The sequence below is a fragment of the Littorina saxatilis genome, linkage group LG17 (genome assembly GCF_037325665.1).
Source record: "Littorina saxatilis isolate snail1 linkage group LG17, US_GU_Lsax_2.0, whole genome shotgun sequence".
NCBI classification, from domain to species: Eukaryota; Metazoa; Mollusca; class Gastropoda; order Littorinimorpha; family Littorinidae; genus Littorina; species Littorina saxatilis.
This window is the reverse complement of record NC_090261.1, coordinates 2,185,690-2,205,522: the sequence shown is the minus strand read 5'-3', so window position 1 is coordinate 2,205,522 and position 19,833 is coordinate 2,185,690. Positions and strand designations below refer to the sequence as shown.

The following is a 19,833-nucleotide window of genomic DNA, read 5'->3' as shown; positions in this document are numbered from 1 at the left end:
CATGCAAGTACACACGCAGGATTGGGAAAAGTGTCTTTTCATGGGTTTTTTGTTTGTGGTTTTGTTGTTTTGTTTTGTTTTGACCAAAGATTAAGAGTCAAACACTGAAACTGATTTCAAACGTCAAATATTTATATTCCTCAATTTCATAAACATGTCACACAATGCACTCATCACATTCAACCATTCTTTCACACACAATGCGCTCATCACATTCAACCATTCTTTCACACACATAACCATGTCACACAATGCGCTCATCACATTCAACCATTCTTTCACACACAAACAGTTCACACAATGCGCTCATCACATTCAACCATTCTTTCACACACATAAACAGTTCACACAATGCGCTCATCACATTCAACCATTCTTTCACACACATAAACAGTTCACACAATGCGCTCATCACATTCAACCATTCTTTCACACACATAAACAGTTCACACAATGCGCTCGTCACATTCAACCATATTTCACACATAAACGGTGCCTTACTTGTTGTCCTTTGCAAATCCAAGTGGACAGATATCAAAGTAAAGTGTCCATGTCAACTTTCACAAAGGATCGTTTCCTTGGTCCACAAGTACCTTGATTTTTGTCTCACTTTTCATGAAAACCTCAAGTTTTAAAAATCAAGGTCAACAATGTTCATATTGTTTTCACACCATTTTGTTTTAGCTCTGCAAGCTTTGCCATACACAAGCAAGGCCATTAAAAGCTCCACACTCAATAGTAGAACTGGCTGCAGACCCTGATCCCTCATCCTGCACCAAGGAAATGACAAACTGTGGAACCTATCAAATCCACTTGAAGCAAACAGCCCCCTTTTTAAGACCCTCCAATTTAAGACTTCCCCCATTTTTAGACTTGCTTTTTCAGTTTCTATGGTCATAACCTCTGTACATATACCCTCATTTTTAGACTTGCTTTTTCAGTTTCTATGGTCATAACCTCTGTACATATACCCTCATTTTTAGACTTGCTTTTTCAGTTTCTATGGTCATAACCTCTGTACATATACCCTCATTTTTAAGACTTGATTTTTCAGTTTCTATGGTCATAACCTCTGTACATTTACCCTTAAGACTTGATTTTTCAGTTTCTATGGTCATAACCTCTGTACATATACCCTCATTTTTAAGACTTGATTTTTCAGTTCTATGGTCATATTTACCCTCATTTTTAAGACTTGATTTTCAAGACTTGATTTTCTCAGATTTGTAGAGGTGTTAAAGGAGGTTTGACTGTACTCTGGTTCATCACTCCATGATAGCTAGCTGCATCCTGTACTCTGGTTCATCACTCCATGATAGCTAGCTGCATCCTGTACTCTGGTTCATCACTCCATGATAGCTAGCTGCATCCTGTACTCGGGATCATCACTCCATGATAGCTAGCTGCATCCTGTATTCTAGTTCATCACTCCATGATAGCTAGCTGCATCCTGTACTCTGGTTCATCACTCCATGATAGCTAGCTGCATCCTGAACTCAGTCTGTTGCTCTATAATTGCTGTATACTGAAATCGGTCTGTCGCTCTATTAATTGCTGCATACTGAAATGAGTCTCACAAAAAGGCTCCTCAAGGCACAAGTGTCATGTATGGTTATCTTCATCCCAGCTGCCCAGCTTGACATAATGTGCACTCTTGGCCACCAGGTCTGGGGGAGGTTCGTACAGCATGTAGTCATCTTCCTCCTCTTCTTGCTGCTGCTCCTCTTCCATTTTATCCTGTGCGTTCTGTTGAGAGTTTCTGTCACGGTCACTGTTCTCCTGCCCCACTGTCTGGGGGGGTTCTGCCAGGAAGTACTGGTATTCTTCGTCCTGTCCCATGGTAGCTAACGAGTCGTAGTCAGGGTTGTCATCAACTTTGCTAGAAAAAGGAAATAAAATGGCAAATTGAATTAAAACATCAACTTTATAAAAAAAAAAATGTCTGTGCCCAGGATTTAAAATTTAATGAAGCTACCTTATACGTATACTACAGCAGGGATGCTGCTGCATTTAGTTCCTTTTGCCAAAATTTTGCATTCACAAGTTGAAGGCATCACCTTTCCCACACAGTGAGGAAGTTCAGCAGTTGTGCCAAAATGGCACCAAATAACAGTGCTGCTACAGGGTTTTCAAGGCTTACACAACAAATTCGAGCACCCCATTCTCGTCCCTTCAAGACCATCTGCTCTGTTAGAAATATGTTTTCATTTTGAAGCTTGCAAGTTTTCTAGACTCCTATGGGACCAGGATGAAGAGGTGTTCTGTTTTGCCTTGTCGGCCTTAAAACAATGTGTCTGGTACTCCCAAGTCAGGTCAAATGTGGGACCTCTCCTTTACACCCCTTACAGTTGGACTGAGCATCAGCACAACACAACACACTTGTATCAGAACTGCCTTACCCTAAAACAAGTTTAAGCACAGAGCTAGAGGCAAGTCAACTTGACAAAAAAGGGGGTGGCAGTAGTGTGGATAATAATAATAATAGTGGCAAGCTTATATAGCGCGAACCATGGGGTTAACCCACGCTCTCCGCACTTTACATCAAACTGAACAATGCAATACATGTTTACAATAAATAGTATCCTAGTTCATACAGTAGTGTAAATGCCATAATGCATTAATTATACAAACAACAACATCCAAAGAAAAACACACACTCACACAAGTTAAAGCTAAGTACATAGTAAGAAAAATATGTTAAATCACTATATCACAGTCATAGCACACGCACACACACACACACACACACGCACACACAGCGCAGTCGATCACACCCACACACACAAACACAAGCGTGAAGCGATAGTACAGGGTATTGAAAAAGCGGATCAGGGATCTAAATAGATTTTGAAAAGATGGGTCTTTAAAGCTGCTTTGAAAGAAGGGGTTGAGTCAATGTGGCGGATGTCATATGGGAGAGAGTTCCATATTTTAGGGGCTGCATAGGAGAAGGACCTGTGGCCGAAGGCTTTAGTTCTGACATGAGGAATGCGAAGCATCCGAGAATCGCTGGAAGAGCGAAGCTGTCTTGAGGGAATGTATACATTCAACATATCTGATAGATATACAGGAGCAGTCGGAGAGAAAAAACTATGACACAGGGTACAGAGTTTGTAGTCAATGCGAGCTTGAATAGGCAACCAGTGGAGGGTGCGGAGGAGTGGTTTAACGTGATCAGACTTCCTGGCTTTGAGAACAAGTCTAGCTGCTGCATTCTGTACTTTCTGAAGCTTGTTAGTGATGTACAAAGGACATTCAGATAAAAGAGCATTACAGTAGTCCAGTTTAGACAGGACAAAGGCACACATTAGCGTTCTTGTAGCATCAAGAGTTAGGAATTTGCGAATTGAACTGATACGGCGGATTTCAAGGAATGCCGATCTACATACATTTGTCACATGTTTGTCAAGAGACATGTCATCAGAGACAGTGAAACCCAGATTGCGTGCATAAGCTGAAAAAGTAACGTCACAGTCACCAACTTTTAATGCAGCAGGGAGGGGTACAGTACACAGAGCACGGCTAGATTTTATGAGTAGAGATTCGGTTTTGTTGTCGTTTAGTTTTAGTTTGTTTTCTGTCATCCAGGTCTTGACTTTGATGATACATTTCTCTATGTTCTGGGATGCAGCCAGTGCCCAACCAGGGGCGAAGGAATCATGCAGCTGTGTATCATCAGCGAAAGACTGACTAGCGATTGAACATGTTTCAATTAGATTCGACAGTGGTTTGGTATACATAATAAACAGAACAGGACCTAACACTGACCCCTGTGGGACACCGAATGCCACCTCAGCCGATCCTGAGCGGTAACCATCAACTGCTACTGTTTGTTTCCTTCCAGTCAAATATGACTGAAACCAGGCAAGCGCGGTGCCTGAGATTCCATAGTGCTTATTGAGTCGGTTCAATAGCAGTGTATGGTCAATAGTATCGAAGGCTGCGGACAGGTCTAGCAAGGTCAAGATGGAAACTTTACCATGATCGAGTGCAAGCAAGATGCCATTCATGACCTTGACGAGGGCTGTTTCCGTGCTGTGGTGCGCACGGTAAGCTGACTGGGACATGCTGAGAAGTAGGTTAGAATTTAAATACTTTAATAGCTGATGTAACACTGTTTTCTCTATGATTTTAGACAGAAAGGGGAGGTTAGAAACAGGGCGATAATTTTTGAGTTCATTTGGGTCGAGAGACTGTTTTTTGAGGAGAGGTTTTACAAGTGCGGCTTTGTACACAGAGGGAAAACATCCAGTCTGCAAACAATCATTGACAATGTCGAAAACAGTTGGGAGTAGCTCATCAAGACATTCAACAAACAATGACGTTGGCAGTGGATCAAGAGAACATGTGCATGGTTTTGATTTGAGAATAAGAGTCCTTAGCATGTCCATAGATACAGTACATATATCTCTCTGCAGTATGGGCACCACTCAGGATTAAGCCCCCTTTTTGTAAACTAAACGGTATGGTCTGCGTTTCCTCTCTTGATTCCAGTCATTTTAACAAGACACAATTACAGACAAGTACAGGTCCAATGTTCATATGTGGTAACATTGCTTACCTGTAGTCAAACTGCACATCTTTGCCCGAGAGGAATTGCTCACGCATGATGGCTGTGAACTCTTCGTGCAGCTGCTGTCGCCAGATATCTGTTGCTCTGCCGCCAGATATTTCTGATGTGTCCTCTGCTTCCGAACCATCCTCATCCATCTCTGTATATGAATAAAAAAAGTGAAATAAAAAACTGAACAGATATTTTAACCTGTACTTTTCTAGATTCGTTGCAAGGTAAATTAATTCCCTGGTCTGATTTTAGTACATTCCAGCACAACCAGCAGTGAGTGGCTTACAAAGGTTAAAAGACTATTGATAATCCTCTTGGAGCAGGCATACATTTACATGTACATGTAGTAGTAAATGTGTGCACCCTGCCAAATAAACTCACAACATATTAAGTAAATTACAAATAAAATGTTAGGGTCAGGGGCAATGGGTTCATGGGTTTTTTCTGCACTTGTACTTGTAGACATCACTTCACCAGGTACACCTTACATAATTCAATAACAACAAATTGAATAACAAACACTTGAATAGGTATTATAAGGGGAGAATCTTCCTATTGCAAGGATTGGCACACGCTTAAGATAATGACGTTTTAATGGCAAACAAGTTGAAAATGTGATGAATGAAATTGAGGAGAAAGGGATCACAATTAACTAAGGCACATTCTGCAGGCATCACCAGAAGACGTCAACAACTAAACTCTCATTTACAATACAACACAAACATAACTCAGCTTGTAAAAGAAAGGTTCTTATATAATGTGTACAAAAATAAATTGTTTAAAAAACAACAACTGCTAAGCCATTTTAATTGCACTTTGCTTCATCAATCACATGTTGAGGTTAATCAACTGTACCTGTTCTCTTGCGCTGCTTCGGTTGGTCATCATCATCATCATCATCTTCCTCGCTGTCTTCTTCTTCCTCCTCCTCTTCCTGGCATTCCTGTTGACATCAATCAAACAAATGAAACAATTTCTTGCCGAAGATAATTTTAGCACTAAACAACAACAGCAGCTAAACAGCAGCTACCAAAATAAGGGGACACAACTCTGATCTGTTCATTCCCTCTGTTATATATTCCTAGCCTCCCTTGAGCTATAGACAGCAGAATGGCACGTCCTGCTCTAGTCCTGGTACAGTGGAACTCCCTGTCACGACTTTCAAATTTAACAAAATAAGGTCTTAAAAGGGAGGAAAGTCTTAAAATTGGGGTAAATCTACAGAAGCTATGAACAGAACATCCACAAGAGGAAAGTCTTAAAAAGGAGGGTGTCTTAAACTAGGGGATCTTCAATCAATCAATCAATATGAAGCTTATATAGCGCGTATTCCGTGGGTACAGTTCTAAGCGCTTGTCAAAGGGGGGTTCCAGTGCAGTCAGGTTTCTCAGGCACTCTCCTATGTTTCTATCAACTTTTCCAAAGGCCAGAGATGTTGTGAGAGAAATCCAAAGGACAGAGGTGGTATTGTGGTGGATAAGAGTTATAGCCCTCTACTTTAAAATCACTCCCTTGACAGTAATTCATGAGCGCAACATAATCATCAGGGATGGCCAAATCTCAAAATGTAAACTCGCCAGCCAGGGCAAGTAACTTAAAAAAAAGTCACAAGCCCGCCAGAAATGTTGCTGGCCCGATACATACCTCAGTTCCTGCATCTGCACTAATAACACGTTAAAACTAGATAGTACAACCAGAAGTGTTGCATTTGACCAGAATTTTTACTGGCCAGCCGGGCGAGTTGCCAGGCGGTTTCGACTAGCCCAGCAGATTTTTTACTCGCCCCTGGCGATCGGGCGACCAATTTGGCCACCCCTGATCATTCAGCTGACCTCTGCTCTCGGTTGCTGTGCTGCCCTCTCTCCCCTTGTCTATACCTACCTCTCTTTCTTTCTGCCGCCGGTACAGTTCCGTCCTCTGCGTGTCATCCATGTGCACGAAGAGAATGGTGGAAAAGCGAAGGTCACTGCGGTCAATAGCTGCTGTGGCCTGCCGCTCCTTCTCCTCGTCCGTCAGGAACTGACCCACCATCTGTTCGTACAACAGCGGCTCTCGCTGCTTCATGGCTTCTTCCCCAAAGTACTCTCCCCCTGATTCCAACTCCTTCATGGCCGCATAGCGTCTGTTTTTCACGATCAGGTTGGGACGAGAGCAGCGATGCCGGATCTCTTTCAGGTGGAAGCTGACTTCGTAGTTGTTTTTGTCTGCGTCTTGAAAGAAAGCAAGGTCTGACAGCTGGAGGTACTTGCCAAACCTACATCAACAAAACATCAACTGATCACAATCACAACCTTTCAACTGTGCTTGCATATATATATATATATATATATATATATCCAAATTGTTGGGATTTGTTGGCATTTTGCTCACGTACAGAAATGTACCTGTCATCTTTAACCTTCACCGGATCACGCTTTGGACAACACAGTCCGGATGATGTGGGTCGTGTACGACCCATACTTTCTAAAGAAGGATTCAACGTAAAAAGTATGGGTCGTACACGACCCACGCCATCCGAATAGGGATTAACACAGTAAAATGCCTACTTTAATTCCATATGGGTCGTGCACGACCCACAACATCCGGACTGTGTCGTTAAAATAACGTCATTGTTTAATTGTTTGTTTACAAAGATAATCCTTTAAAAATTGGTCGATAGGACAGTTCTATGGTGTTTAAAGATTACATAAAGTCTCAATCCAAAACTCTCAATAGTTTTAGAGACACAGACTCATTTGTGAGGCTCTGGGTCGTCCACGACCCAGGAAGTACGGTGAAGGTTAACTGCAAATAAGATGCTGACCTTTCTGCATTTCTTGTTGTAAAACCACATTTAACAAAAACTGAAACTGACATTAAATTAAAAATACGTCCATTTAGCCATTTCTCTTCATTCCCTTCCCTAAAACAAACAAGCTTCTACCTGTGCTGTCACTGGGATTAATTACTCTTGCGCACACTGTAGACACACATCTACACCATTTTCCTTGGTTCATATTATATACATGAGTCTAACACTCATTTCTACCTGGAGAGAAAAGTGGCAGGGTTATCCTCAAGGACGGCGGCAGCAATGTCAATTTTCTCTTGCTGGGTGAGGTCTGGTGAGTCACGCTGCAGGTGAGCAAAGTGAGCGCTAGTCACAGACAATCTTTCCAGCATCACTTGTCGCACGCTCTCCTTATCTTCAGGTGCTGCTGCAGGCACGGCAGACTTGGCACCATCAGCTGTGTGATCGTGATTAAAGGAAACCATGTCTTCTGCCTGCTGTGGCTGCTGGGCATTAAGCATAGGGTCAAAGTCTGAACTTTCCATGCTGGGTGACCGGTCATGGATAGATTTCACAGTCATAGCAATCTGTAGTTTCACTTTGTGTCTTTCTCTCGATCCCTGTTCTCCAGTGATTCACTGTAGATATAGTGCAGGGATGTTCCTGATCAGTCAACTGGTTAATCCTATAAGTATAACAGACAAAACAGAAACAATTGATAAAAAAGCAAATGATGGTGTGGGATGGATACGGGGTTAATGACAGTAACATTCTAACAACTAACACTAGTATTGTACTAGAAACTGGATAACTATATGGTGTCTCAGTGTCTGTAACTGCGTCTGGAAAACACTGATTCAAGATCAGTCTATGATGGACTACGTACACTATATTAATATTTCAAGGCGAATCCTCTGTTGATTATGCCTTTTTGTAGCTATCGCCAACCTGAAAGAATGCAACAACATATCGACATAATTTGCATGGCGATACAAGCCATCGTTAGCTCAACACTTAAAAGCAGAATCTTGTATACACTCCGAGTGTGTATTGCCAGTGCGAACTTTAAAATAAAGGGATGTTGGTAAGCGTACCACTACCAAAGAAGAAGCATACTCCGGAAATGCGATTATGGGCGCAGACACCTTGTTCCGGTCGTCGATTATCCAATCAGAGTTTACGTGACAATGAATTGTCCAATCAAATCAAGCGTCTGTTCCTACTTTCGACTTTGGTATCTTTACACAAGGGGACACAAGAGGGCACCTGTCAAGAGGAAAACAATGTCATTTTGAAGCACAGAGAGACTTTCTGCTTGACACACTCATTTAAAATGACTGATCCTGGGGCTGCAGATGTTGGAGAGGTGAGAAACAAACGTGCCACTATAACTTTTGAAGTAGATGAACGACAGAGAAATGAAAACTGAAATGCATCTCGACCATTCAAGAAGAAATTCAAAGCTTATTCTGCTTTAGGACTGGCTCTTGAAGTGACTCGTTACTGAATATGTTGACTGTAAAGGCCTATGCTATTTTCAATACAAAGCAAGTGACACGAGAGACTTTGAACTGATTATTAAATGCCGTGTTGGTAAAAACGTACAGCAAAACTTGCACATGAGTAAACATGCAAAGCCTAGTACTCCATGGCCTGATATTCCACGTTAAAGATTCTTGTGATTGAATATATGTTTGTTCTCTAGAACAACCTGTTTTAGTCTTTCTAATTTAGCATTTTCTTTTCTTCACCAGAACCGATGGAAGGAGTTTGCGACACACCCAGGCAACATCCCATGCGTGCGTCGTGCATTTCTCACTGGCATCCTTGGCGGCATGGGTTTCGGCATGGCTTACTTCTTCAGGACAAGTCAGTCATCATTTGAAGACAGTGGTCACGTGAAGCGCGCACAGTAGAACCCCCCTTTTAAGACCCCCTTACTTAAGACTCCCTCCTTTTTAAGGACCTTAATTGTTTTCTCAGACTTTCTGTTCATAACCTCTGTAAACTTACCTCCATTTTAACTAAAAAGAAAACACACCAGTAACCAGGTTAGGTACGTTTATATCTATTATAATTATAATCAATATTTTGGCACGTTACTGCCTTCTTCGGGATGGTAAGCTTATGGAAAGAATGGAATGACGGCACGTGACATACAGTGTCATGAATTGTTATGATGATTAATGACGTCATATTGTTCACTCCATTTTAACTTAAAACTCCCTCCTTTTCAAGACCCAATTTTCTCAGATTTGTGGAGGTCTTAAAAATTGGGTCCCACTGTACAGCCTTTGCTCTGAAGCAGATTTATCTAAAGATACGTATCATGTACTTGAGACAATGACGTGTAACGGTATGGCTTTTCTTGTTTAAGTTTTAACACTGCATGCAGTCTAATGTAATTTGGTAAAGCAACAAAGATTGGGTAGTTTCTTTTTCAGCTGTCGATGTCACCCATGGAGTTAAAAACAATTTATATCGATGGAAAATCACTTCAGTGTCAAGACTCAAGTCATAGAGGGTATTTATTTGAGGTTAAATGTTGATATGAATTGATAACATGATGTGGCCAATTGACACAGTTTAACTGACTTCTGCTCTTTCAAAGACCCGAGTTTATTTCTGTTTCAGGTAATGTTCGCCGATCAACAAATGCTGGATTTGGAAGCTATCTGTTAATTACCACAGGAACTTGGTGAGTCGTTTGCATTTGGTGTCAAATGAAGAAGTACAAATATTCCTATCTTTTTCCTGCCATAAAAAAAAATGTGTGGAAAGTAAAGAGAGATGTACTTGTAATGAAAAGGTCAGATTGTGTAATGCACGATGAAAGCAGTTATAGGACATTATCTTTTTTTCTCACTTAAACAAATGTGGAACGATTATTTTCCCTCATTTAATACTGTTGTCTTTTTCTTTTTTTTCTTTCTTTTTTGTTTTCTTTTAACGTGAGAAAGGTGCATTTGTTTGACTCATTTTGGGAGGCTGCCAGGAAGTGCTGTGACCTTGCTCGTGTTGTGCATAGCATGGTGACACCTCAAGGTTAAGCTGCAGTTTGTCAAAACAAAGTTTGTTTCGCCACCCAGTTGTAGCTTATAGTTGTAGGTCTGTTTCATGCAGCTACAGTGTACTGTACACAGTAATTTAACTCCCCTGAAATCGGCATATGCTGCCTGAATGGCGGGGTAAAAACGGTCATACACGTACAAATCCACTCGTGCTAAAAACATGAGTGAACGTGGGAGTCTAAGCCCATGAACGAAGAAGAAGAAGGAGTAATTTAACTGTCATTTTCTACTGTACACATGAGGACAAACATACAACACACAATATGTTGTTGCAGCATTTACCAGTTTAGTGGTCAGAATCTGGGCAAGAGTGGGCGGCATTGCACAGGTCCTTTGACTGATTCATCAAGATCGGAACGTCATGTCGTCATGTCCACAGTCAGTGTGTCAGTGTGCTCCACATCTTGACTGACATGTCACACATCATGAGTCACTTGGCTGCCTCACAACTAGGCTAAACTGAAAGTGTTAGTGTTTCCATGACCCATACATGACAACCGACATCTTGTGATGACTGACAACTGACAAACCCTGCACTGTCCCGCCTTTTTGGCTCACAGAAAAATGTGTATAAACCCAGCTAGGTCCATGCAGTGGCAAACACATGCAACTATCGGGAGGACGTCAGCCAGGCGTCAGCCAGAATTAACTTCAGACTGAATGTTTCTCCGCATATTTCAAGTGGTACAATTATCTAGAGGGTGAAAAGCATGTCAAGATCTTGCAACTGAAGCAGATTTGTGATGTAATTCGATCGATTTTACCCCAAATTCGATTTATTCGAAAAGTCAGAAAATGCACGGAGCGGTTACGTCCCTTGAATACGAAAATAAAGATTTTGCTTTGAAGCTGACTTCAAAGTCAAAATACCATTTCTCATCACAAATAAGAACCCAAAGGGTGAATACATGGTCCAAAGTTCGATCAGCAGCACTTTGGAGGAATGGGGAATAGTCAGTACTAAGTTTGTGTGAGATAAACAAATCCTGCTGACGTCCTCCCTATAGCTGCAAGTGTGGCAAACATCATGTGTGTGTGTATTTTAACACAAAACCATTGTCCTTCTTGTTTACAGTCTGAAATGATGTATGTATACATGTTATAGCTTAGCTCTAGTGACTGTTTAGCTACGGTATAATTATGACATGTGTTAATTGTGACACTGTAGGCTTCAGTGTGACAATAGAAAAGACCAAATCTCAGCTTTTGTGTCAGATGCGATCCGACAGGTTTTCAGTTCATTGAAATGTATCCCTACATTGTATTCTAAACCTCTGCTTTGTTTTCTTTCTTTGTCTGTAGACTGACATTGTGTATTTCAATATTACAGATTGTTCACATGTTATGTGTGTGCAGGTTTTACTGTCGCTATGCAGTGGCCCAAGAGAGAATAAAACAAAAACAGCTGAAGAAGGCATTGCAGAACAGAGTATCATCAGAAGGAATCGAAGCAGAGCTGCAAGATGTATAGTTTTATTAGAAGTCTTTATTTTTGCTTCTTTTAATCTATGTCATCTGTTAACCCAGACTTGTATTACAGTAAAACCTGAGTCTAGCGGACCCTTGTTGTAACGGCCACCTGCTACATACGGACAGTTTATCATGGAACGAACACGATTTCAACAATAAATAACCTTTAACGGACGGACACCTGCCACTTACGGACGCGGACACGATTTTTCGGACCGTAGGAAGTGTAAACACTGTCACAAACGGACACTACGTACATGAAAACGCAACTTCGAAAACTCGACTGTTATTCAAGTCAGTGCTCGGCAGCCGTAGCACAACTGGTTGTTGATTGGTTGTCCTGTCCCTTCTCTGACCAGTCAGTGGCTTGTTTAGATGGAGACTCACTTTCGCTTCGCTCACTTTCGCTTTTCCGCATTGTGGATACAGTCACAACCAAAAGCAACAGTACTGTGTTTGAAAATGGAATCTCCAGCAGGAAAAAGAAAAGCGTTGACTTTAGAGCAGCGTGTCGCTGCCTTGAAAAAATTGGAATTTCCCGTTGAACCACCGATGAAGAGTCAGCTATTTTTAGCTTTGTGACGTCCGACTTGCGTAAGTTTGAATGCACAGTGTGTGTAGCGAACGGGGTAGGTGGAGGGTGGGGGATGTTGTTGTTGTTGTTGTTGTTTGCTACATGTATCATTTGTTTACTCACATTTTCAGTGAGTCTCATGTGCTCTTTGTAAAATATTGCCCCGGCCCCTCCACCTGTGAAGAAAGGACACCTGTCTAATTGGGACACCATTACCATATCCCAAGGGTGTCCTTTAGAGACAGGTTTTACTGTATGTGCATTTAATCATATGTAGTATTCAAGTAGATATAGAATGAAGAAGTGATACTGAGTGACTGATGAACAGTTGTGCATTTTGATGTACAAGTTGCATGATGTTGAAAGTTGAAACGTGTGAACAATGAAAATATATGCTGCAGCTGGATGCAGACTGGTCTATCAAGGATTTTACTTATTTTCTGTTGTGTCCTATTTGTCTGAAGTTATACCCATTCCCTTTGATTGTAGAAGTTTGTTAGGTGTCTCAAATCACAGAACAAACATACACAATTATCCTAGCTCAGAACGTTTTTCTGGTATTTACAGATTATAACAGACACCCCCCCCCCCCCTCCCCCCACCACCACCATAGATACTCAACCTAAAGGTGCAAATATCAACAAGGCTAACGGGATTGTTAGGTCACAGAGCTGACAGAAAAGTCAAAGACTGAGCAACAACAATAAACATTGTTTTATTTAAGTTGTCCATTGTTTTGACACCCATTCTCTCTCTCTCTAGTTTACAATGCATGCTCATCAAATATCCTACAACCATACCGTCTCTCACACTCTCTCATACATGCTTGCTTTCTCCCCTGTACAAACACACTGATGCCACACACACACACACACACATCAATACCATGCACACATACATGTTTTCACACACAAATACCACAAGCATAAGTCAGCCATACATCTAAAAGCAGGCAAGTTTCATCAGTCATGAGCATCAGCTGTGTCCCCTGGGCAATTGCTTTGTAGATCATCAGAATCTGAACAGAGATGAAATCAAAACAGACTTTTAATCACTTGAATATTAAACTGCACAATCTGTTTTAAACATGCACTTGAATATTAAACTGCACAATCTGTTTTAAACACTTGAATATTAAACTGCACAATCCATCACTATCATGCTATCAGAGAAAATTACACATTACTCAGCAAAAAGCAGATAAATGATTTTTACGAACAAAAGCTCTTTCAAATACTGTGAATCCATTTTTTTTTTTTTTAATAGACATTTCTCACCGTCATACTTGGTACCACACCAGATACAGAAGTGATATGTTGTTCTGAGGTACTGAGTGACCATCTCTAGTTTCTCTTCATCCTGGAAAAAAGGAGAAAAGACTGAATTACGGAGGCCTGGGAACAACACTGGATATGTTGTGCTTTAATTCCGTCTAATTGCAGTCCAGCAAGTAACGAGGCCGGTCAGTGAAAGTTTATTCACTTACAGATAGTGTTTCCCCCTCATCTTCTTCCTCTTCCTCCAGATCTTGTTCAGCTGCATCTTCCTCATCCTCCTCTTCCTCCCTCCTTCCTTCAGTCAGCGTCTTCCAGTTGGGTGGCCAATGAAAAGCCTCCACTGGGGCCGTATGACCCTGAAAATGTAATCATTGGTTTATCAAGGTCTGAGAAAATTATCTCTTGCACACTAAATTTAACACTACCAAAAATGTCTTTAAAATGCAAACAGTACATAAAACAAGTAACAATACCAGTGAATATTCTTTATAGGGATGTAACACCAGTTTCATACAAAGCAGAAAACCATGAATATAGTCATTCACAAACTGCCATAGAGCATTCAAACCGAATTTGTTCTCTGATTTTCATTCACAGGGTCATATATAATATACCACATACAAAACAAAGTTTAGCACTTTCACTTTGCAGGCAGGAAAACCTGATTTTGCCAGAACACTCACACTTTCAGAGTCTAGCTGGTAGCAAGCTTTCTGACTGGTATGTAAATCCTTCTCCACAGTTTTGCTGGCAAAGCGATGACTCATATGTTGCACGAACGATTCCTTCTGTTTGACTTCCCAGCGCTGACGTTTGACTGCCATGCTGGTTCTCATTGCCTGCCTCTCCTCCACCTTCCTCTTTGTATCGGCCGCTTTCCCCAATCCTCCCCGGCCAGTCTTCACCTCAATGGGCACTGGCTCTGCCCGGCCTGAACCTGTAAATCATTACACAAGACTACAATACTATAGCAGAAAAGAGAAATTGTGTACATACAAAAAAGTAAATTAAATTATTTTGTTGCCTGCATGATTTTCAAAAACAATGTACAGATAACAATTACGACATTTAGAATATTGCTGTCAAAAAAGGAAAAGAGAATGGTTCAATGTGCTATAGTCAGGCCTGTTCACATCCTTACACTACCTAAACTGATTTTATTCGTTGAAACTTGAAAATTAATATTTTCAGCAGAATCTGAGTCAAAGGTTGAAAGTTATATTTCATCTTGGTAACTTAAATGCACTGAACCAAGGTCATTTGCCTGAACAGTACATGGCACCTTCCTTTAAAGGTAACTGTTCTGGGTTTAAATGAGTAACAAAATCAGCAACATGACTGACAATTCTTGGTTGAGACGAGGCTTCACACACTAGCTAATGTAATAGTAATTAGGGTGAACAAGTTATGACTTACCCCTTTTTCCAAGCACCATACCAGGCTTGTATCCCATTTTTTGCATGAGCGAGAAGCCTTTGTTGTCGGTAGAAATGGCAGTTGATAAACCTTCTGTCCGTTTTTCTTGCTCCAGCACTTTCTTGGGCTTCAACTTGTGTTTCTGGTTGAATTCCAGTTGTTTCTTTTCTCGCTCAATCTCTTTTGCTGTCCGTGATGAATGCACCAATCCTGGTCTTTTGTCCTCACTGCACACAGTTTCATTACTCGCATGTATAAGTAAGCCAAAAATAGCAATAATCAATTTGCATGTCCACTCCAATTTAGAGGTTTACTATGTGAACGGTCTGAACCAAAACTGAGATATCTATTTCTAGATGGTTCTTCTTCCGGTTGGTAGCCAAAGTCCACAAGGACCATTACTGCCACTTCAGGGATGAAGAGAGGTCCCAGCGACGACATAAAAAAAAGGACGGGCCGGGGCGGCTTATTTAATTACGTTTTAGTTGAAATGTTTTATTACTAAAAGGTAATCTAAGAAATGACTAGGCTACCCCTTATTAATGTGGGACGCCTTTTGAAGTGGCTTTGTTTAGAACGAGGTGAGATTTCAATAGCTAGGGCCTATAACTTTATATGTAACAACACACATATTCTCCTCAACATGCCAGTTCACTGACATTGGGACAAACGCGTCATGATTTCATACAAAATTATCATTCAATTTAATGACGATTATAATGATCGGATTATTTAATTTGTGTATAGTTGCAACAAGTCCTTTTTTGTTTCATGGAGTTGCACTCCATCCAGTAACCAGTCAGGATCGTCATCATCGACTATTTCTTTTTCTTACCACTTCAACAAGAAGGCATCCGACATATAATCCTCTTCCTCGTCACTAGCTTGAGACATGGTGTCTGATTAGTTTACTTGATCCTGCTCTCAGTTCAGGTAGAGTACTGCAAGTGCAAGGAAGTCTGCAGTTCCATTCAACTCGAGCAGACAACAACTAAGGGACACCACTCTTTAGTCAAGCAGGTTGTGTTAAAAAACAAAGTCAAAGGATTAAAATAAAGGAAGTCTTTGGAGGAGGACTCATTATAATATTGCTAAACTGTTCCATATAAAGACGATTAATAGAGTCGAGTTAAAATGCGAACCTGGAGCCATTTTTGTACTGATTTGTTTCGGTTTCGTTCCAGTTTTGTGTGTTTTCTCCAAGGGCACTGATCGCACATGTCTCATTTTAACTCGCGTGCTCGTGGTGAGCAGACGACACTATACGGAGCTTGTGCCGCTACTGCCGCTATGGTTCATGCACAGTAAGCAAACTTGTACACTCTGTTATTATTTATGCATCACTTGCATGACATTGTTAGCTTCGATTTTTCTTTCATCTTACATTTACCAGACGGGGACTGATCGAGGTTGACACTGGATTAATGTTTCATTGTCAGACCTAGGTTCTGATGTAAATATTATGGACGATCATGCAGTCTCGTTGTGTCAAAACACAGCATTTATGGGGGGTGGAGGGGCAGCCAGCCAGCCTCCCACTGTTTCTGCTGCTGACATGCAGGTTGCTACCTTGCAGTCCGTGTAGGGGAACCTTGACGGGCCTTTCTGATGACATAATTGGTCTGTCAAAATTAAAATTCTTCTGAAAGAAAGTGGCCCGGGTGTCTTGGAGATAAGGCACAAAAAGTCAATGTTTCCAACTCCATGACTGACCCTATTAATCATTTCTTCCCATGCAACCCTAGAACTTCTTTGACCCTTCCAAAAAAAAGAATGATCAAAAATCACAAAACTCGATTTTGCAGACTTAAAAGTTACTCTTCTCTTACATCCAGGGGACACAGCTTGCACCATTTCTGGTTGATGGGAAAGCTGCATGCACGTGTGTAAATAATACAAGTCGCGTAAGGCGAAAATACAATATTTAGTCAAGTAGCTGTCGAACTCACAGAATGAAACTGAACGCAATGCCATTTTACTCGTAGCATCGTCAGGCCATCGCTCATGGCAAAGGCAGTGAAATTGACAAGAAGAGCGGGGTAGTAGTTGCGCTAAGAAGGATAGCACGCTTTTCTGTACCTCTCTTTGTTTTAACTTTCTGAGCGTGTTTTTAATCCAAACATATCATATCTATATGTTTTTGGAATCAGGAACCGACAAGGAATAAGATGAAAGTGTTTTTAAATTGATTTGGACAATTTAATTTTGATAATAATTTGTATATATTTAATTGTCAGAGCTTGTTTTTAATCCGAATATAACATATTTATATGTTTTTGGAATCAGCAAATGATGGAGAATAAGATAAACGTAAATTTGGATCGTTTTATAAATTTTTATTTTTTTTTACAATTTTCAGATTTTTAATGACCAAAGTCATTAATTAATTTTTAAGCCACCAAGCTGAAATGCAATACCGAACCCCGGGCTTCGTCGAAGATTACTTGACCAAAATTTGAACCAATTTGGTTGAAAAATGAGGGCGTGACAGTGCCGCCTCAACTTTCACGAAAAGCCGGATATGACGTCATCAAAGACATTTATCAAAAAAATGAAAAAAACGTTCGGGGATTTCATACCCAGGAACTCTCATGTCAAATTTCATAAAGATCGGTTCAGTAGTTTAGTCTGAATCGCTCTACACACACACACACACACACGCACGCACACACGCACATACACCACGACCCTCGTTTCGATTCCCCCTCGATGTTAAAATATTTAGTCAAAACTTGACTAAATATAAAAACTAATTGCACTACAAAAAAAAAGTAATTGACCTGTCATGAACCGATCCTAAAATTTGTTACCTTGTCATCAGAAACAAGCTTCTTCCTTTTTTTGGTTTGGGGAAGGGGGGGGGGGGGGGGGTGCTAAGGGACTCATGACATTTAAAACAAGCTAGTAAATGTTAGGCCTAAAAAAAAATAGGTGTGGTTACAGTAACCCGACCTACCCTATTTTTAGGGGCCGACCCTATAACTTTTTATTACATTTGTAAAAAAAAACAATAAAAAAAAAACAGAGTGCAGAAAACACAATGAAAGCGAAAGCGCTCAAGTCGCACACTTATTTCCCTGTCAAGTAGGTTTAATTTGTACACATTAGAAAAAAAAGTTAAAAAAAAAAAAATGATTGCCTACGTACCTTCCTACCCTATTTTGTTTGGCTATGTTACCTTAACCACACCTAATTTTTTTTTTTGCCTTATGTGTCTCTGTTTCAAAGTAGGGGATATGGGAACAATGTTTACTTCAGTCATTTGTAATGTGTGCAGTTACTTTATCGTGCGGTCTTCATTTAGTTTGAACATCAATTACATCAGCTGTCAAATCTTGAATGTGTGGTAAGACGGTGATCAGTGATTATGTAACTTATCTTTTTCACCTGTTGTGACATGAACGAAGATCAACATTCTGAGTATGCTGAGGATAGACAGGGATAAACTTTATACATTTCTCGTACATAAATCATTAAATGATAAGAGGTTGCATGCATGTTAAAGGCATGTCAGTGCGTGTGCGTTAAGTGGTCAGGATGTGTGAATTAATGATAACTTAAGTTTAATAGTACACATTATTTATGAAAACATCCTGCAACACTGGGTACAACAGATTAAAAAAGATTCTGTTGGTACATGAAGTGTCAGGCATAAGGATCGTAGGAATTGAATTTTGTAGTTTGGACCTTCACCTTGAATGAAGGATGTTGGTGTATCAACCAGTTGTTAATAATGTTTTTTTAAGTAGCTATATATATATACTAGATGAATACCCGCTTCGCCGGGTAGCCGGCTTCGCCGGGAAGAAGTAGAGCCGTAGAGTGGCGCACCGTACGCGATTGACGCCACACGAAAGAAGGGAGATAAATGCGCAAAACACTGGAGAAGATAAGGAGCGTTGTGGACAGTGACCTTCTAAAAATAGTAACGGGAATATGGATTGATGCCACACAAAGGAAGGGAGATAAACGCAAAACACTGGAGAAGATAAGGAAGAGTTACTGGGAATGGATGAACAGAAAAACCAAAATCGGTTCAGCGCTGCGCGCTGAGAGCACGTGTTGAAAATTTTCATCGACCAGATTGTGTCCGGGGTGTACCTGAATATGCCCACCAAATTTGAAGCAGATCCATCGAGAACTTTGGCCGTGCATCGCGAACACACACACACACACACACACACACACACACACACACACACCCACACACACACAGACAGACACAAGTCGTATATATATATACTAGATGATTACCCGCTTCGCCGGGAAGAAGTAGAGCCGAATACCAGGCTGTGCCTGGGACCCGGCTTTGCCGGGTGTACGCCGGCTTTGCCGGCGCACGAAGGAAAGGAGATGAACGCGCAAAACACTGGAGACCTTCTAAAAATAGTAACGTGCAGTGACCTTCTAAAAATAGTAACGTAGTAACGGGAATATGGATTGACGCCACACGGAGGAAGGGAGATAATCGCGGCTGAAAACACTGGAGAAGATAAGGAAGAGTTACTGGTAGTGGATCCCGACAACAACAAACAAAAAAACCCAAAAAATTGGTACAGCGCTGCGCGCTGAGAGCACGTGTTAAAATATCTCATCGATGAGGTTGTGTCCGGGGTGTAGCTGAATACGGTGTCCAAATTTGAAAAAGATCCACCGAGAACTTTGGCCGTGCATCGCGAACAGACAGACAG

At 40.9% G+C, this 19,833-nt stretch overlaps 4 protein-coding genes across 9 annotated transcripts in view; 2 read left to right on the top strand and 2 right to left on the bottom strand.

Annotated features, from left to right (window-relative positions):
• Positions 1 to 110: 110 nt before the first annotated feature.
• LOC138952082 (coiled-coil domain-containing protein 97-like) lies at positions 111 to 8,532 on the bottom strand. 4 transcript variants are annotated; one of them, XR_011451296.1, is made up of 7 exons: positions 8,429 to 8,532; positions 7,593 to 8,019; positions 6,446 to 6,818; positions 5,420 to 5,507; positions 4,562 to 4,712; positions 1,122 to 1,879; positions 111 to 1,070 (listed from the first exon to the last, which is right to left on the bottom strand). XR_011451296.1 is itself a non-coding variant. In XM_070323669.1 (6 exons), exons 2-6 carry the CDS (start codon positions 7,913 to 7,915, stop codon positions 1,603 to 1,605), a joined length of 1,212 nt encoding a protein of 403 aa, XP_070179770.1. In that variant the 5' UTR covers positions 7,916 to 8,019; positions 8,429 to 8,532; the 3' UTR covers positions 111 to 1,602. The 4 variants fall into 4 exon arrangements, 2 of the variants coding, with proteins under 2 accessions (XP_070179770.1, XP_070179771.1); XR_011451297.1 differs by having other exon boundaries at positions 111 to 957; XM_070323669.1 differs by having other exon boundaries at positions 111 to 1,879.
• Positions 8,533 to 8,548: 16 nt separating this feature from the next.
• Positions 8,549 to 12,869, top strand: LOC138952084 (cytochrome c oxidase assembly protein COX20, mitochondrial-like). Its single transcript, XM_070323672.1, has 4 exons — positions 8,549 to 8,700; positions 9,089 to 9,203; positions 9,969 to 10,032; positions 11,762 to 12,869. Exons 1-4 carry the CDS (start codon positions 8,668 to 8,670, stop codon positions 11,874 to 11,876), a joined length of 327 nt encoding a protein of 108 aa, XP_070179773.1. The 5' UTR covers positions 8,549 to 8,667; the 3' UTR covers positions 11,877 to 12,869.
• A 279-nt stretch (positions 12,870 to 13,148) lies between these two features.
• LOC138952083 (G patch domain-containing protein 11-like) lies at positions 13,149 to 16,151 on the bottom strand. The gene is made up of 6 exons (XM_070323671.1): positions 15,978 to 16,151; positions 15,143 to 15,369; positions 14,410 to 14,663; positions 13,936 to 14,082; positions 13,727 to 13,808; positions 13,149 to 13,467 (listed from the first exon to the last, which is right to left on the bottom strand). The coding sequence occupies exons 1-6, from the start codon at positions 16,034 to 16,036 to the stop codon at positions 13,412 to 13,414; spliced, it is 825 nt and encodes a 274-aa protein (XP_070179772.1). The 5' UTR covers positions 16,037 to 16,151; the 3' UTR covers positions 13,149 to 13,411.
• A 175-nt stretch (positions 16,152 to 16,326) lies between these two features.
• The window catches only part of LOC138952080 (lysosomal cobalamin transporter ABCD4-like), a 47,077-nt gene continuing 43,570 nt past the window's right edge, over positions 16,327 to 19,833 (top strand). For all 3 annotated transcript variants that reach the window (XM_070323667.1, XM_070323666.1, XM_070323665.1), the window contains exon 1: positions 16,327 to 16,446. Coding sequence is in view for 2 of the 3 variants with exons in the window: in XM_070323666.1 (XP_070179767.1) it covers positions 16,361 to 16,446 (86 nt within the window). In the remaining variant the exon portion in view is untranslated. The remainder of the gene's footprint in view (positions 16,447 to 19,833) is intronic.

Excerpts from the sequence above, each read along its gene's own strand:
- LOC138952084 (XM_070323672.1), top strand. The coding sequence starts at position 8,668 with ATGACTGATCCTGGGGCTGCAGATGTTGGAGAG. Across the intron at positions 8,701-9,088 it reads GGGCTGCAGATGTTGGAGAG|AACCGATGGAAGGAGTTTGC; the intron begins GTGAGAAACAAA and ends TTTCTTCACCAG. Across the intron at positions 10,033-11,761 it reads TTAATTACCACAGGAACTTG|GTTTTACTGTCGCTATGCAG; the intron begins GTGAGTCGTTTG and ends ATGTGTGTGCAG.
- LOC138952082 (XM_070323669.1), bottom strand. The coding sequence starts at position 7,915 with ATGACTGTGAAATCTATCCATGACCGGTCACCCAGCATGGAAAGTTCA. Across the intron at positions 6,819-7,592 it reads CCTGCCACTTTTCTCTCCAG|GTTTGGCAAGTACCTCCAGC; the intron begins GTAGAAATGAGT and ends TTGTTGATGTAG. Across the intron at positions 5,508-6,445 it reads GGCGGCAGAAAGAAAGAGAG|GAATGCCAGGAAGAGGAGGA; the intron begins GTAGGTATAGAC and ends TGATGTCAACAG.
- LOC138952083 (XM_070323671.1), bottom strand. The coding sequence starts at position 16,036 with ATGTCTCAAGCTAGTGACGAGGAAGAGGATTATATGTCGGATGCCTTC. Across the intron at positions 15,370-15,977 it reads GATGCCTTCTTGTTGAAGTG|TGAGGACAAAAGACCAGGAT; the intron begins GTAAGAAAAAGA and ends AACTGTGTGCAG. Across the intron at positions 13,809-13,935 it reads ATGAGGGGGAAACACTATCT|GATGAAGAGAAACTAGAGAT; the intron begins GTAAGTGAATAA and ends CCTTTTTTCCAG.